The sequence below is a fragment of the Stegastes partitus genome, unplaced genomic scaffold (genome assembly GCF_000690725.1).
Source record: "Stegastes partitus isolate 25-593 unplaced genomic scaffold, Stegastes_partitus-1.0.2 Scaffold16, whole genome shotgun sequence".
Lineage (NCBI taxonomy): Eukaryota > Metazoa > Chordata > Actinopteri > Pomacentridae > Stegastes > Stegastes partitus.
In genome coordinates, this window is record NW_007577747.1 from 605,191 (window position 1) to 623,418 (window position 18,228).

The 18,228-nt window shown below is 39.7% G+C and overlaps 1 protein-coding gene and 1 long non-coding RNA gene across 2 annotated transcripts in view; both read left to right on the forward strand.

Moving 5' to 3' along the window:
* Positions 1-371: 371 nt before the first annotated feature.
* Positions 372-11,073, forward strand: adad1 (adenosine deaminase domain containing 1 (testis-specific)). The gene is given in 12 exon segments (XM_008290980.1): positions 372-554; positions 776-905; positions 1,199-1,369; positions 2,143-2,214; positions 4,096-4,221; positions 6,152-6,275; positions 6,891-7,061; positions 7,206-7,281; positions 7,608-7,764; positions 9,014-9,248; positions 10,163-10,295; positions 10,449-11,073. Coding segments are annotated over 12 exon segments (1,692 nt in total). The 3' UTR covers positions 10,563-11,073.
* Positions 11,074-11,882: 809 nt separating this feature from the next.
* The window catches only part of LOC103364042 (uncharacterized), a 33,467-nt gene continuing 27,121 nt past the window's right edge, over positions 11,883-18,228 (forward strand). Inside the window, exon 1 of the long non-coding RNA XR_520524.1 lies at positions 11,883-11,979. This is a non-coding gene — a long non-coding RNA (uncharacterized LOC103364042). The remainder of the gene's footprint in view (positions 11,980-18,228) is intronic.

Genomic DNA, 18,228 nt, shown 5'->3' on the forward strand with positions numbered 1-18,228 from the left:
GTAGCTTAGCTGGTTGTACAGCTGTGACAGGTACTTGTTAATCTACAATTCAGCTAAAGTTAATGTAAACCTGGACTGGACGAGGACTCGGGAAGTATTCAGCTTGTTAGGTTATTGGTTTTATGCCCTTAAACCAGGGATGCTACATTGTCTTTGCCTGGGGGCCAGGTGCCATTTGATTAATTAATATTTGTCAGATCCAATTAACAAACATGAAACGGCCTCAAACTCACTGGGAATATCTTCAAACATTTACTGTAAAACAAAACAAAATTTCCTAACTGTCAACACAACACAGCCCAACGCTCACCCATGTGTCACAGTTTGACTTGTTTGTCCTCTTCTTCCCAGAAATTGTGAAAGCTTGCAGGATGTTTCCGGCTGGTAGATCATTTCGAGGTCCCAGAGGAGCCTATTTTACAACTCTTGTGAAGAGTTTGCCTGCAACATCAGGACTCACACAGTCATATGAGCCACCATCTGCCTTCAGTGATCCAAGCAAAAATGTGTTTGACCAACGAGTGGGAAGGAAATTCAGATCTGGTTAGTTTGAGATTTTTATTTGCTTAAATTTCACACGATGTAAATCAGTGACATCTGTCACAAGTAATAATCCATTACATTTTTCAACCTGATAATGAGTGCAGACTGCATTCATCTTCTGTGAGATTTGTTGTTTGCTGCAGCGCTGTTTTGACAGATCTATGTGGGTGTTACATCGCTAACCTGCCCTTTCTTTGCTTTTCTTTATTTCGTCAACTAAGGTCCTGCTTACAAGTCAGAAGTCCTACCGGAAGTCCTGATCGCCAGATACAGGGAGGGTGAGACAAATGCTGTGTCTCTGCTCCATCAGCTTGCCGACATTTTTCAGTTCCAGCTGGAACTAAAGGAGACTGTAACCACAGGTAAAGCTCCCCAGCATGTTGTGGAGTTCTGCAAACAGTTATTTTCATTATCAAATAATTGGCACGTTATTTTTCTTGATTAATCATGTAAAATAGCTTAAACTTTGTCTTCACATTTTTGGTTCTAACAGAATACCTTTACCACACCCACATTTAGTTTATTATCATAGAATACAAGAGTGTTTTTGTCCACTGTTGTGGTAGTTTCTCCAGGCACAGCTTCCTGAAGGCCCTGGGTCAATCAGAATAAAACCTGCAGGTTGCCATCAAATTCTTCACTGTTGTTTTCTTAGGCAACATACAAGGGCTTTATTTTGCCTTCTGTGTGGTCATCGACGGGGTCGAGTACAGGACTGGCATGGGAATACGCAAGAAGGACGCTCGGCTTAAAGCAGCTCAGCTTGCTCTGGAGGAGCTGCTGCCCACCTTGGAGAGCCTGAAGTCCCCCCTCCCTGAAGCACCAGGTTAAGTCTGATCAAAGTAAAATAATAAAAAAAAATGTGTCCACATTTGAGACAAAATAAGACAGAGCTGTTTCTGGGGCAGTTGGGCTGCTGTGGCTCAAGTGGTTGTCGACTAATCACAAGATTTGTAGTTCAGTCCTTGGCCCTCTGCATACTGAAGTGTTCTTGGGCAAGGCACTGAAGCCAAAGTTGTTCACGATGGCAGGCAAGCGACATTCATGGCAGCTCTGTTGCCATTGGTGTGTAAATGTGTGTGTTATTTGGTTAATGGGAAACAGTGTCAAGCCCTTTGAGTACCACTGAGATAGAAAAGTGCTTTTTAAGTGTAGACTCCTTGCCATCTACCATTTTGGTGAAGATGCCTTTAGGTATTACTGCAATTACACCACTCAGCCCTTGCATTATTGATTAGCATATTTTTGAATCAATCCTCTTATTAATGGTCATGAATTGACCACCGATATATAATTGTCATCCCTGATAGACACTAGTTTTTGTCAAATCAGAACTCATTTATGAAACTTTGGACTAGTTAGATTGACTGAGCATAAAAGGTCTGGTACAGGAATGCTACATGAGGGAGCCATAATAAATAATACTTAACAGGAGGACATATTTCAGCAGATATTTGTTGATAATGGTCAACAATGCCAGTTAAAAATAGCTTTGAATGGCAGTTTAGAAACAGTTTAAAGACTGTTACAGTACAGCAAAATATCTCACAGGGTGCCACCTATTTTCATCCATCTCCATGCCTGTTTTTGTTTCTCTAGCGCTCCCTCCACCCCTGCCAGTTAAAGATGAGTCCTCCATCTCTGACGTTCATCCTTGTGGAGCCATTCACGGTAACTCTGGGTTTCCATATGATTCTCTCACTTTCTTGACTGCTGCCGTAATTGTAGCTGGGTCGTCTTGGCATCAGAAATATACAGGCATTTTGAACTTACTTGGGTTTGATAGTTTACGCTGAGACACATTACATGAGAGTGTATACACTGCACACAGAATTATTTGGCAACTTGTATTCCTTCCGGGTTAATTTTATTGTAGAAAAAATACTTTGTGAGGAGCATTTTCCTACATAAATCTTATGTCCTTCTTGAATCTAATAATAGGCTCAGCAGTTGATTTTCAGTCCATCTTCAACCCCATAAGGTCTCAATACTTCCTCTTTCAGTACCCTTCCTCCACCTTGCTGGCACCTGACACAAAGTGCCCTGTGTCCAATAGTGAGCCAACCCTGTGTTCATCCATCTGCTCCATCACGCGTCACTCTCATTTTGCCTTTTCACACACCGCCTCTCTTCACACTAAATATATATGAACTCAAAATGATGCAATTTAATGAGGATTTAAGGTATAAGGTTTGGAGTTGGGAAAAGCTGTAGTCAAGTATTATGACTCACCTGCCTAATAATTGTGTACACATTGTAGAGTTCAGCCATTGCAACTACAAATTTCACTCTTCATTGCAGGGCTCCAGACTAAAATTTCACAATGGGTCTTTCGGAAGATAGGATGAGTGTCATATTTGGCTACACCACTTCCATATCTGCTGCCTTGCCTGCCTCATGTTGTTCCTAATCAGCTGTTGGCACATCGCTTTTAGATGTGCCAACAGCTGAGGTAGTGCATTTCATCATAGCCCATGTTATCAAGTGTTGTCAGTGGCCTAGCGGGTACAGTTAATGCACCTGTTGAAGCATTGCTATGACAGCATGGCTGAGATTGTTTCTCCATATTTGCCTGCTTGCCTATAGCTTCATCTGTCATTTTTAAAGTAACCACAACCATCTAAAATAGATTATATATATTTATAATTATACAAAAAATCTTTTACCTGTGAAGATAATCACGTTGTTGTGGGCCAAGCAGTCAAAGCACAAAAACACTGGTTTAAAGTTCACAAAAGACAGATTTATTTTACCTCCAAAAATTGCTTTTACAAAAAAACAACTGAAAGTACTGAAATCAGAGTTGTAGGGCCCTTTAAAAGAAATCAACAAAATCTAACTCTACTGAAACATAAAGCTAACAACACTGGACATGAACTAATAGAGCTGCCAGACTGAGACCCTGGAGCAACATATATACTGGCTGATCAGGCCAAATTTAACGCATGGGGGGGAACTATATAGGCAACAGGTAAAACGAATACAAAGAAACCCAAATCCCCCCATGATGTCAGGGCTCTTGGTCTGGTCTGTTAGAGGACCTTCAGAATAAAGCCATGCTCTGCCCTCAGCCCCATCGTTTGTCAGTGTCCAACCAGGGAGTGCCACGCAGGAGCCAGGTCACTCTAAGAAAAGAGAAATGAATTAATAGCACAATGAAAAAACAAAAAAAGAACTTAGTGTTGTCAAAGTGTTCATAACCCAACTTTTAATGTGTGTGTGTGTGTAATTTAAGTGACTGGAACTCGAAGTCACTGAACATGTGGTAATGGTGTTTGTCAGTGTGTGAATCCTTCAACCTTCTGTGTGGCTGTGGACACGGCCATCACACACGTCTTAAATCCAATTGGTTTTGTCATATTGAAAGAACACCTACAATAAATCTATGAAAGAATCACAATGCGTGATTGTTTTTTTTCATGAGTTTTAATGATAGAAAATTCAGTTATAGGAGACATTGGTGTATGTAAAGTTTTGTTTACGACTGTAGTATGTGTGTCCTGGCCAACTGACTGCAGTTGAAGTGTTTCTTTTTCTTACTCATTTTTTCAGGAAGGAAGAAGTCTGTAAACCTCCAGATTCCACATGCTGTCAGGAATCAGCTCACTAAGCTAATGAACAGCCATCCAGAGTTCTCCGGCTCTGCAGGCACCACAGCAGCTTTCATTGTTCAGACTTGTAAGTGGCTCCCACAAGGACAAAAATCTGGATGAAATCATGATTCACTCAATAATCGTGCTTTCCTTAACAGAGCCACAACACAGTAGGAAGTCCTCATTTATCCAGACATCCTATTCTGTATTCATACACTGCCTGGCACACCTCAGGAATAATCACTGTTACGGTGCTGCAGCCCAATCTGTAAGCAGCTGCTGTTTTCACGTGTGTTTTTCTGTGTTCAGTATGAGGGAAAATGTAACTGATTGAATAGCCAACTGGCCCGGCTCTGTGAAAGTATCAACAGAGCTGCGTCCACAGTCAAGCTATTGGCTGCAGAAACCATGAATTGGCCTTTAGGCTTAAATATTGCTCGATGTCGACCAAATAAGCAACCCTGAGTTACAAATTCCAGTCATTTCAGGCTACAGTCGTAAGCTTATGTTGTTTTGCATCGTATTAGTCTTGTTTATAATTACATTTTGGGGTGTCACTTTTTAGAAATAAAAAATAAGCGCTGGTGTTTCCAGTTGGCTCTCTTTAGATTAAGGAAACACTCAGATTGTTGGCGTGTTAATGACAAAATAACAGGAACAATTAGAATGCAATGAATAACAGCCCCACCTCAATCTCCTATAAACTATAGAAACACTGAAACTAAAATTAGTCTGTGACATTGTCCATAAAGTAATTTGAGTTTTACAAAAGTAGTATTTATTACTTTTTTTTTTATGCTTTATTCAGATTGTAGAGGGTATAATATTTAATATACACAGTTGTCTGTGCCGATGCAAAAACATGTTTTTTGGAAAAGAAATCCTGCAGCAACACACATCATTACATTTTAGTAGTAGTATTTAAGTAATTGTATGTGGGAAAGTACGGCACCGATCAGTGCACCAGAACTTATTTAACCTGTTAGATATAAGTGTGCTCCTTTGGACTGCAGGTCATTAAAAACGGTTGAAAAAATTCGGAAACATTGCTGCTGACTGTTACAGACTTTGAGAAATTTTATCCAGAAACTGATTGTTGTAAGCAGAGAAAGTTTGCAGTTCATTCCTGAAATGTCACCAAAAATGTAAAACCTTTAAGTTAAAGCTAAGCATCTGCTAGGCAGAAAAGCAAAGCAAAATCTCCACGCATGTGAATAACTGCTCTAAGGTTTACCTTACATTGCAGTGGTGACCCAGATGAGTCATCAGAAGGAAGCCTCATTGCAAAAGTCCATGTGAAGTATGGAAAGCAATATCTGGATAGGCCACAGTCACTTTTAAACTTTAGCACTTTTGCCAGAATTACCAAATGCACATTTGTAGAAAAACAGCATTTGTTTAGTGTGATGCTGCTCATTTTTTTTCCCTCCAAACATTACTCTCCAACTGATAGACAAAGGTGTGAAGAAAATATGCTTTGAGGTTGTGTGGAAGCCAGTGTTACAGGAAGTCATTTGAGAAAGTAAAACTAAAAAGAATGCAGGACAATCAACCAAAGCATGCTTCAAAATTCAGAAATGCAAACTACAGAAAAGTGGTTATGACTGTCCCCCAACTTGAACATTACTGACAATCTATGGGGAGATCTTATATGTGTTCAAGTGCATAAAAGAATGGCGGACATTTCTAAATGTAGTAAATGTTATAAGAAGAAAAGAAACTGCATTAATATTTGAGTGAAGGCAACTGCAAGAGTTGTATTTACTACTTTACACTTCCAAACAAAAAACAAAATAGATAATTTACACAGGAGAATACCCAACATTTGCATACAACTGTTGGACTATATACTGTTCGGTATTCTCAGGAAAGAAAGGCCATGCTTCACAGTCGAGTTAGAACAAAAGCAAAAAGGCTTATAAATACACCTCAGCTGTTAGTCTGTTCACAAGTGAAGTGGCCAGGAGCTAAGTGTGCGTATTCAGTACTGTACACAGTCTCTTCTCTCCACTCAGCCAGTCAATGTGAGGTGGTCGCTCTCGGCACTGGGAACTTCAATACAAAGGAGGGTGCCTCGTCAAATGGACGGCTTGTGCATGATTCACATGCAGTTGTCGCGGCAAGAAGATCTCTAATGAGGTTAGTCGCAAACATTCCCTCGCATGCAGATTAAATATTTTGTGCTGTCGAACAAATTGCTGTCTCTTCATTTACGTGAGATGCAAAGGAATACACTGAGCAATGACAACGGAATTTTGTCATGCAAGTAGATTATACTTTGTGGTAAGTTGAAGGCAAATAGTTTCAAATAAAGATCAGCAGCAAAATTTGCTTGAAGAGGATTTGCTGATATCACCAATAATCAATAGCAAGTTTGACGTATTTCACATAACTGAAAATCGATTGAATGATCACTTTATAAATACACTGAATTTATCAAAGCGTGTATGTCTGAGAGTAACAGTTCTATGTCCTATTCTCTTGTTCAGGATAGTTTAACTGTCCAATACTTTATGGGACAGCTGTATGTAGACCACGACAGCCTACACATGCGTATGTTGTTTGAGCAGTCCAGAGATCAATGTTACGACACGCCTGTAGGGAAACTTACGTCTTTAAATTTGACAGTTTTGTATTCCAGAAATGTTGGTAGTACAGTCGCTTTAAGTTTATTCTTCGAGTAGTGCACATTTTCACTTTAAGACACCCTGACTACACATGGTTCATGATACTCACGTTGAACTGTGTCACCAGGTTTTTGTACAGGCACCTGCGGATGTTTTTCAGCAAGAATGCCAGTATGAGAGAGCAGTCGATCTTTCAGCAGAACAACAACAGCAGCCTCCTCAGCCTGAAGAGCGACATCACCCTTCACCTTTACATGAACAAACTGCCAAAGGGTGCCGCTCAGATCCCGTTCAAGCTGTAAGTGTGTCCCTTGTGTTGTCACTGGCGTATTCTGTTAAGCAACTTGAGATCCAGTGATGTATGATAAATGAATTCAACCTTAAAGTAGCCAAAACGGTTTTTCCAATGAGACTTGTCATCAGCTTTCTTTCTAATTCTCAGGCGCATGAACCCGCTCTCCATTCTAGCATGGCAAGTCAACACTGAGATCAGTCTGCACCTGTCAGTGGAGGGCAAGGTGTTACACTATGACTTTCTGTCATCTATGGCAGGGGTGTCGAAACCTGGTCCTCGAGGGCCACAATCCTGCATGTTTTAGATGTTTTCCTCTTCCAACACACCTGATTCAAATGATCAGCTCATCATCAAGCTCTGCAGAAGCCTGATAACGATCCTGATCATTTGAATCAGGTGTGTTGGAAGAGGGAAACATCTGAAACATGCAGGATTGTGTCCCTTGAGGACCAGGATTGCACACCCCAGTTGTAAAGCATCACATTGTCAAAATATAAATTGCACCTTGCCACTGATGCATAACTTCACATTGGTCTGTTTCTTTTGAAGGTGTTCTCTGTTTTCTCGCCAGCCCTTGATCACTCTGGCTCCAAAGTGGTCAGCATGTCCACCACTGACAAGATCACTCAGTGGCAGGTGCTAGGATACCAGGGAGCCTTGCTTAGCCACTTTATTGAGCCCATCTATGTCCAAAACATTCTCATCGGTAAGTCAGTCAAGTCAGATTGTGGTCCTTAGACTAGCAGAGCAGTCTCCTTTTTTGGTTTACATGCTACCTTTTTCAAAACCGGACCTTGCTCGCAAAAATACAATCTATTTTAAATTGATTGCATTCAATGCACAACAAATATCAATACAACAGCAGAATCACTTCATGGTGGTGTAACCTGATTTCCAACAAGAGCTGAAGTTCACATGTTTTTTTTTTTCCCAGTTAACTGAAGGAATTTACAGTACACAAGTGGTAAACGAACATGCAGCAGTTTTTTAGTTGGTTTTCACCTCAAGATATAATGCATTTCACATACAAAACAAATTGCAACCCTCTCTGTCTATAGAGATAAGTGTGCACCTTTTTGACATGATCCCAGAAAAATTCATGGAATAGTTTTCATTAAAGCTGCATTAATTTCAGCTGTAGAGGAAATCTATCAGAGGTGTATTTTGCTTGACAAAGAAACTGTTTAATGAACTAAGTTATACCATGCTTACCTTGGACAAGGTAGGGACCTCAGCGGGTAATGTCATCGCGAGATAGTGGGAAGTTTTTTCATAATATTTATTTGATTTGCCTTTTCAGTCATATTGAAGCCATAGCCAGTGCTTGGTATCGGTAAAGGAGGTAGATGGGACCTCTGGGGTGCATGTTGGAAGTATTTTCAATTAAAAAGAAAGAAAGGGAGAAGGCAGATAGCCTGTCTGTAAAACAAGCTTAGTGTCAATGTTGTCATAGAAGAATACTGGATTGGCTGACACAGACTGCATTTTCACAAAAAAACAAAACAACAACAAAAAACAGTCAAACTAAAAATAGCCTCTGATGTAACACTGCCAACTCTGGCCAACTTCGCTTCTTTACAATGATACCACGATGTACCAAATTCCCCACGAATAAAATCATTTGTTTTTCACAACTTAACATCAAAACAATATTCTAACAAAGTTTGCAAGTTAGGTTTTTACAACAGACAGTATTATCTGTGATTTTCTATGTGACAATCCTCTCCTCTTTTTCTAATCACAATGACTGTAAAACACATAATTGGGAGGGTAAACCCCAAAATGTGTTGTACTGGATTGGTTTGTAAACATTGCAAAGTAGAACACATTCATGAGAACGTTTAAAAGTAAGATCACTCATAAAAAAAAAAAAGAAAAGGCAGTTACAGAAGAACAGTACATGATTTCCAAATGTAGTTGTTAAAAGTACTGTATATGTATCTTTAATCTTACAGGCGACACTGACTGTAGTGAAATTCGTGGTATGGAGATCGCTGTGAGCCAGCGTGTGGAGGGGATCACCTCTCAGCTGCCGATGTTCTACTGCATGATAAGGCCCCACATTAGCCTGGTACCTCCCATGGCTATGAACAGCCCAGGCAGTAGCCAGTTGACCTATAGTATCAACTGGAGCGAAGGAGACAGCTCCCTGGAGGTTGTGGATGGCCTCGAGGGCAAGACCATAGATGAGTAAGCATGCCTGTATGGGAAACTGGCAGTAGGGTGTCAGTCACATTTGTTGACAGCCTGTGTTAGATGATACTTTCCTGTTTTGAGTTTTCTGCAGTAACAATGGGGTAGCATTTATTAAAAAAAAAAACCTTTCTAATCCAAGAGGCTTCTTCAGCTCTAACTGACTGATGGAGAGTTACAGACACCTCCCCACCGGTCAGTTAGAACTGAAAAAATCATTTGGATGAGAGGTGAAATGTCTTCAACAACCAGAAAGAGAAGTCCAGTTGCTTTTTACTGAAGCTTGTAGGACTACCATCACCTGGATGAGTGAGAATCCATCCAGACACACCTCAGTGATAGATGTTAAGTGGTAAAACTATAACTGAAACATCACTGATGCCTCTTAACGTCACACGTTCCCTGCGCAGTCAGCTCTCAGTTATTTCAGTCAGGGTTAACCCGATATTGGCATAAAAATGTAATTTTGGTCAATAGCGTTATCCTTTTTCTTTTTTTTCTTGCCTATAATGAAAACCGATAAAATAATGCCTGCATTTCGCCAGCATTTACCGGCGCGCAAATGATGATGTCATCAAACTGCATTGTGAAGTGTGTAAAGAAGTGTGGCTGCAGTAACAAACTTGCTGTGCCTGACTAACAATAGGACCGGAGGTATGTGATGTTAGTAGGGCTGGAGCTGAATATCTGAATATTCGGTTGTTGTGGTGACATTGGGATATTAATTTGGAGATCCGAATTACCCCGGAAATTGAGAGTTGGACAATATCGGCATGTTGGATATTGGCAAAAAAAATGTAAAAAAAAGGCCACTATCGGACATCCCTAGAATTTACCTTTTTCTACTATTCTCCTGGATTTATCTGTGATTGCATCATAGCTAAAGTGTTACACTGGTTATTTTGTTGTAGATCCCCCTTTAAGAGCAGCTCTGCTCTGGCTAGCCGTCTGTGTAAAGCAGCAATGCTGCAACGCTTCAGGTTGGTGGCCAAAGAGGCTGAAAGGGAGGACCTGTTGACCACAAGCTCCTACAGAGAAGCCAAGGTACCCTCAATTCCTCCTCCTCTGTATACAGTAAAATAACAGTTGTATTACAGCATTAGATGAGGCTGCAGATATCGTATTTACTGTAGAAAAATACTCTGCAAGGATTGTCACTATTCATACTTTTTCTATTGTGATTTTTTTTCACTGAAGAAGATGGCAAAGCCGTACCAGGAGGCCAAGAATGTGCTGCGGGCATACCTGTTGCAGCAGGGCTTTGGTTCCTGGCTGGACAAGGTTTGGCTTCCTGATAACTTCACCATGTGAATAGAAACACATTACCAGCAGTTTTGTTTAAAATTCTAAAAAATAAATTGATTAAAATCAATCCCTGCTAGGAGTTAGTGTATAAATATACATTTGTATGGCCTTTTTTCAAAGCAGCACAGTGCTTTCTTCAGTAAATACATTTATGTGCATGGTGATTAGAACATGCTTAATTTATGTTGTTTTACAGCTTAAAATAGTATTGTATGCAACTGTGTGTGATTGAAATAAATGTGTAGAATTCATTGTCATAACTGTTGTAAGCTGCTTTTAAACATCGCCTTCATGTTCCTGAAGGTTCAAGATGGTTTAAATCTAGGTCAGTTATTTTCAAATTTATATAACATAGATCTGTTTGGTTGTACTAGTTTGTCATGTTTGTGTTTTCACCTGTTTGGAATAGTTTGGTTCATATTCAGCAGTTTAACATCGGACACTGTATAGTGCAACATTTGAGTCTTTTCACAAAGATAAGACAATAATAAAACAAACAGAAAGATTAAGCCAGGAACAAAAAGCGTGTCCTTTGTTTTGTTTGCCGATATGCTGCCATTACCAAAAAACACTGTAAAAGTCAGAGCGAACTGCACATATTCTGAAAGTCCTTCAACACACAGAACTACAAAAAGTTAGATTTCTACAAACCTCTTAGAGGCTTTAATCCCAAAGTTCATCCTGGAGCAAGTTCTGTGATGAGGAAAAGAGAAAAGGGAGCATTTTCATTTAATTGTGTAAAAACGCAATGCAACGACATTTAGTCTGTAGCCCAGTGTATGGTAAGTCTGGCAGGTGATCTGCTGTCACAATAAAATTACTGATTTTTAGAAAATGCACTTGTATTAATAGTAAAAAGGAAAACGATAGGAATAGAAACCAGCATTGGTGTACTGTAGATAAACTAACACAGATGGTCAAGACCACATCCATATCGCTACTGCAGCAGCAATTAGTGACTTATACCCGTTTGGGAAGGCAGTAAATGTTAAGGTATATGTGACGACACATTGTGACTAACCTGCTTCCTCAATTGCAAAGTTGGCAACACAGTTTTGGATTACACTTTTTAAATGACAAGCCACGGCTCTCGATATGTAGCTGATCGTCTTCACAAGCCTTAGCATTTCTAGTGCTGCCATGACTGTAGTGTGTGATATCGGGTTGTTTGTCACTGCATTTAAACATCTTGACCTCCCTGTGTTGATGAAAGCTGTTGATATGCCTTTCTATATTGTATTGCTTGTACACATACAGGAAATGCTTTGGTTTCCTGTGTATGCGATGCAGCAGATCATTTACTCTTTAAGCTGTGAGCAGCCTTGTGAATGGAGTGGTGTGTTCAGCTGCTGGTGGCGTGGCCAACAGGAGGAATCACCATTGCATGCAGGGAATCTCTGTCCAAGGATCAAGCCTTACAGTTGTATGTATAGCACCAGCTTTCACACCCGTTTGTCTCCTTTTCTGTGCTGTTGCTTTGACATTGTATGCAGTGCAGGGTGTCATCTCAAAGTGTAATGCAGTGCACCAAATGCTGACGGCACCTGACATGGTTTATAATTATGTGTCAGTTTGGCGCTGTGTTAAAATTGTTAAAAGTAGTCAATGTTTATGGTGATGTCATGTTTACTTGTGATGATGTTACTGTGCTTGATTCTGCTGAGGAGGCGGTCATGCTCATGCCCCCCCCCACCTCCAACCTGCTTTAAAATATGATGCAAAAGGGAAACTTTTAAGGCAGCACGTGGGCAAAGGAATGTTTGCTTGATGCCCTTTCCATTTAAAGGCCATGTTGTATAAGGAACTGCACCGAAACAGCCCCTTTTGCTGCACCAGCCAGTACATTTTGTCAGTATGTTTATATAAGCGAAACAAGTAATTAGCACCTCTCCTGTAAATCAGAAGAAGGAAACCTCCCAGCCTTAAAGAAATCCTCTAATCTAATCATTCATTCTTGAGACTCCATCAGTGCTCAGATGTGTATATCTCTGATCTCAGGAAACCAAGTCAAAGTCGGCGTTTCTTTACAAAATATTTGAATGATGCCTGTGGAGTCAGTCCACGGTATTCCTTTGGTGGACTGCAATCTATTGTGACCTGTGTGCATTTTATTTATGGTAGTAATAGTCGTATTATTCACGTCATCAGGCCCTACAGAATATGACTACTGAAGGTAGATTCATACAGTATACATTTTATGAGCCCAACTTCTTTTTTTTTTTTGTTTTTTTTGTCATCACTCAGTCACTGAGGTGATACTAGTAGGTTTAGAGATAAACAGGATATGCAACTCCCTTGATGTGGTTACACAGTGAAAGCATTTGAGATCTGAGCTCTTAGAGGCTGTAGCACCTATGCTGAGGTGCTATGCATACGAGTGTGTCATATGCTCTACATTCTTGTATATAGCGGCTGGATTAAGAACTACGTGGGCACCGAGGAGGCTTTTTATATCTGCAGCTTTGTCCTTGAAATCTGGAAAGTTTTAAGAATATAGGCTGTAGCAAATTGCATCAGAGTTCTCATTGTTACGAGTAGATGACGCACCAGTGCAAGAAATAGGTTCTGCAAATCGTTTTTTTTTTTTAAACGAAAAGATCCCATTTGAAAGAAGACAAGTTTGTTTGTACCTCTTATGGTCTTCGAGTTTCACCTCATTTTGTATTTCCTGTGTTTACACGATGAAAGAAAGAACTCTGGATGGCTGTTGGTGCTGACAACATGCAGGAGTGTCACTTTTGGACTGAACTTCGGATTTTTGTTAATTGAGGCCCATGTCACAAAGGAGGAGAAGTTGACTAAGATTTTTTTTTGTTTTGAGATGCCTTGCTTGTTACATACTTGTTTCAGCTCTTTATTTCAGAGTACCATGTTTTTTTTTTGTTTTTTTCAAAACATACAGAGTAGACTGTGATAAGATGTTTACAGAATTTGACACAAAATGTATTGCATTAGGATTGTAGACTATAAACAAAATAAAATAGAAATCTATGGGTAAATGTGTTGAACAGACTAAAGCCATGTAAGTCATAGTGGAGACCTAAAAGCATGGGTCTTTAGGACGATGTTTAAAAGTAGAAAAGAGGACAACTATACAATTTAGCTAAAAATGTCTCGGCTAACTCTCTAACTTGCCGACAGAGGATAGGCAAACACCTTTCAGGACAAATAGCTGAACACCGTGGGACTTTACAGAACCTGTTCCAAAAATTACTTGACAGTGACTTCACTATGACTTGATTTTCCATACTCACACTTCTCGTGGACAGCTTGACTGCTTCGGTTGCCCTTACCGTTGTGGAAATACAGCCTCCTACACAGGCAGCACACCTATTCTTGTCCCACATTAATTGCTCACGGTAAGAGAGAGAACACGTGGCTCTAAGACAATTTCTTTGGTGTCTTGCAGATCTTATCATTTAAGACATGTATGCTTTCAAATTTGATGAGGGCAATTTTTTTTTTTTTTGGAAAACGATGTTTGTAGTCTTCAGGGGTCATTCTTGTACAACTTTCCACTGTTAGCACTGTAACCATAGAGTCTGCTCAGAGGAAATTGTTTGGATTTTTTTTGCGTTTCTCACCCTCATTTTGTGTGATCTAAATCTTACTCCGTGAAGAGCCTTAAGATGACATAATTGGTGCAATATAAATGAATTTTCCATACTTTGAAATAAATAGCGATGCACAAATTGTTAATCATACCATTTATTACATTATACATTCAGGCATAGAGCACCAAAAACATACAGCATAAATAAAACATAAATTAACAATATATAAATAGAAATTCAGAGCTTTGTAGTTGACATCAAAGTACATTCTCATTGTTGGAAATTGACTGAGAACTTCACAGCAGTTGTTTTTTTTTTTTTTTTTGGTAGAAATTAGGTATACATATAAACAAATATATAGTTAGTGAAATAAGAATATATTATGATGTAATAAACAAAAACAAAACATTCAATATAAATAGTTGCCTCAGCTCCATATTGCAATGGCATGGTTATAAATATAAATATTTTAAGGCAGTGTTCGGAGTCATAGCATCAATAAAATACCTCTGGTCATACAATTCAGCACGTCGAGATGTTGTTAAATTACATGCTGCAAACATCCCTTAAACACACACAGACATTCTTGAAAACACAATCGGTTGGTCATCTGATAATAGATAAGTTCCATTGACCGTTCTTTGCTGCTTGACAGTTGCTTTAGGCTTCCTGCAGTGTTTATTAATACAGCTATCGAGGGACAATGTGCCGCACGTGTCCCCAGTCTCATCAGGCTGAAGTTTTGTGTGACTCTGTATTGTCCAAATTTAATAAGGTCTCGGTTTTGTTCAAAAACTCATGGAAAGTAGTTTGGCGCCATTTCTCACAGACACAATCAGGGGAGTCTGTCAGTCCCTAGAGTGAACATAAGTCAGTTTAGTCCTCTTAAACAAATTACATGTTATCATTTATTTTTTTTTAATCATTCGCGCTTGATTTGGCAACACAGTTAAGAAAATACTTACATGGCCATTTCTTATTCTTGTCACGCTTAGGGTCGAATAGGTTTCCAAAGCCTGTCCAATGCGGTTTTCAGGGTCATCACATTCCACTCGGGCTTTTCCAAGAAGTTCTTGCATAACGCAGTCCAGTGCTGTAGTAATGCATTTCGGCTGTGTATGACAGAGAAAGATGTTTTAACATCCTTTTACTGATCTGACTGAGACGCTTGTGGCTGCAGAGAAGCCAGCAAGTAGAATCTGCCTCAGCTGTGTGAAATGTCAACACCTGGCAAACTCATTTCCTGTACTAGAGAACCTTTACATGTGGTTTACAAAAGCTGAACTGAACCCAGAAGCTTGAGCGTCTTTGATGCTGTGGGGAACCCAACATGACTGAGTTTGTTCTAAAATATTATTCACTGATCGCTTTATCATCATCATCATGTTTGTCACAGAACATATATGTATCTATGTATATATATATATATGTACACACACACCAAATTTCATTGTCATTTGTGACTTACTGAAGGTTATGACAATGCATCATTCATAGTAAGTAATTCTAAAACTTTTAATATCAAATATAGGCTTACCAACACTTCTTCTGGAGAATAGAATGTTGAATCTGGTGGCTGTGTGGACAGAAGAAAAGATTGAACTGTATTAGCAACTGGCAGAAACTCAAACTGAGCAATGAAAATATTAAACTTGAAATCACTTACACATGTAACATTGGCCCGCATAAAGTCGATGTTCCAGTCACTGGTGGCTCTCTTGAAAAGAGGTCCTGCTTGAAGAGAACCAGAGAGAGTAAAAATCCAAAAGGCAATCCTAATAAAGTGCTCCATATTCAGATTGAAGGCTTGTCACTGTGAAAAGCAAGTTGTTTAGTGAGGGTGAGCTTATGGTTTACTTAACCCATGTGCTGTGTTTAATTTATATAGCTGTGAGGTGGAAAGGGTGGGCTGAATTAGTTGTGCATCGCCTAATGCAGACAGCATTGTTTTTCCTTTAGATGACTCTTGGAATTTTTTTTTCACCGTTCTGCTACAACATGGTAAAATCCCTCAAGTGGCCTGCTGTAGTATAGCATTGAACCATGAGCTCTTGTGAAACTAGGTTAGCTGGCCCGAGTTTGTGGTGTGTAGGTTTTTTTTCTAGCTTTCTCTTTTACCTCTGTGAACTCTGTTGGACAAATGCTTGTCATAAACTAACACTCGGCTGTCTTTGCAATGAAACATATGTAAACATAGTCATGACATCTTAAATAGCTGTCTTTCACAGGCAGTGCTTTACAAATAAGAAGACTACTTACATGTATGTATACAGAATGGCTAAGAAGCTCCTGATGTAAGCCTCTTCCTCCTCTCAGATTTTTCAGACTAGCTACTTGTGATAGTTTATCATCGTGTCATCAGTAGATAAATCCTCTGATTACACCCTAATCACTGGATGATATGAATGAGACTTGCCTTATGTGGAGTTTGAAAACCTCTACGTTTCAATGAGACAAGTCAAAATATATACATTAACAGATGTTTGTAGGAAAACTTCAAATATGAAGCTTGGATTGATGTAAAAACCTGAAGTGCATAGTCAAGTAGTGCCAAAGTTGATACTGAAAGTTTGTTGAGCAGCTGAATGCTGTGTATTTGGATCTCCTATTTGCACGGTGTGTCTTTATTCTGAAGGCTGAAGAGCATATTCAAACTGTAGAGATTGTCATGGCACATCAGTTATTTATTGATTTTTTTTCTTCTTTTTTCGTGCTTAATAGCAATAGTCGCCTTTGCTGTCTTTCTGTCTGTTCAACTTCTTTGTAAATGATGTAATTCCTACCACTTTTACCAATATGCTAAATGAAACACTACCTTTAAATGTGCTGTGTTTAATAGTGTGAGGCTGCAATTTCCTACACCTAAAAACATCATTGTCATTGAAAAGAGCACCCAAGCCGTTCTGCTGTACATGCCCACCTGTTTCGTCAGTCAGATGCACAACGGGGAGAAAGTGGTTCTTCTTGGGTTGGGTTTGTTTTCTTCTCGTTTAATGTCATTGGAGAATACTGAAACGTTTTCTCGCCGTCACGATCTTTAGCAGGTGTCAATTTTATCAGTCCGCAAACCAGCTGCAGTGACTCACGCTTTTGTCATTAGTATGAAGTGCGAACTGAGGCAGCCTTTTGACACCTGATGTCAACAGTGCAGGTGACAGATTAGTGCTGAAGCAGTAGATCTTTTCTTCTATGGTGTTATGTCTGACCTTGTAAGATTGTGGTTTTGACTTTTACAGAGAAGTTGCAAGGGTGCTCTCTCACACACGGAGCTGTCATATTGACAAACAGCAGTGCATGTCTGAAAAGGGATAGAAAGACAGACAACCGCTCTGGCTCAGGTTCACACCTAGACCACCAGTTAACCCGACGCCTTGCAGGTCTAGACCCGGGACGTTGCTCTTGTGACAGTGTTAGCTACTGCGTTGCTGTGCTGCCAAACACATCACCCTCATTTTGTTCTGAAGTCTTGAATCTACCTTTTTTTCTCTCTCTCTCTCTCTCTGTTCTTACATTGTTATCATCACCTTCATGTTTTTAGGGAGAAGTTTCCATGTGGCATGAGAGAATAGATGGATACCCAAAGAACAAATCATTTCACTGTTATATTTGCTCACATTTTATTGGTAGAACTCACACATCAGACATACATGTGGAACATTAGTTAAATATTAAATAAATAAATGGTTGCCCCGGTAGCTCAACTGGATAAGACGGCAACCCACAAACAGGAGCTGTAGTTCCCCGATGGAGCGGTCGTGGGTTCGAATCCCACCCACGGCCCTTTGCTGCGGGTCTCTCCCCATTCCCCCCCCTTTCCTGTCTCCACTGCTTTGTTAAATAAAGGCAAAAGCCCAAAAGAAAACATTTTTTTTTAAATAAATAAATATATAAATAGTTTGAGAACATCTTACAGTGTTTCTGAACACTTAATTAGAGAGAACATGACATTTTAGTGCAGTGTGTAATGTTAAATAAAGTAAAGGAGACATCTGTAGGGTCAGTGGGGCTAGTTTTTTTCGGGGGCGCTGTTGAATTGTTTCACTTGATTTTCGAAGTCTTTCACAAAGTCTGCGAACTGCCGAGGGGATGTCTCAATTTCACACTTGGAGTGCGGAGGG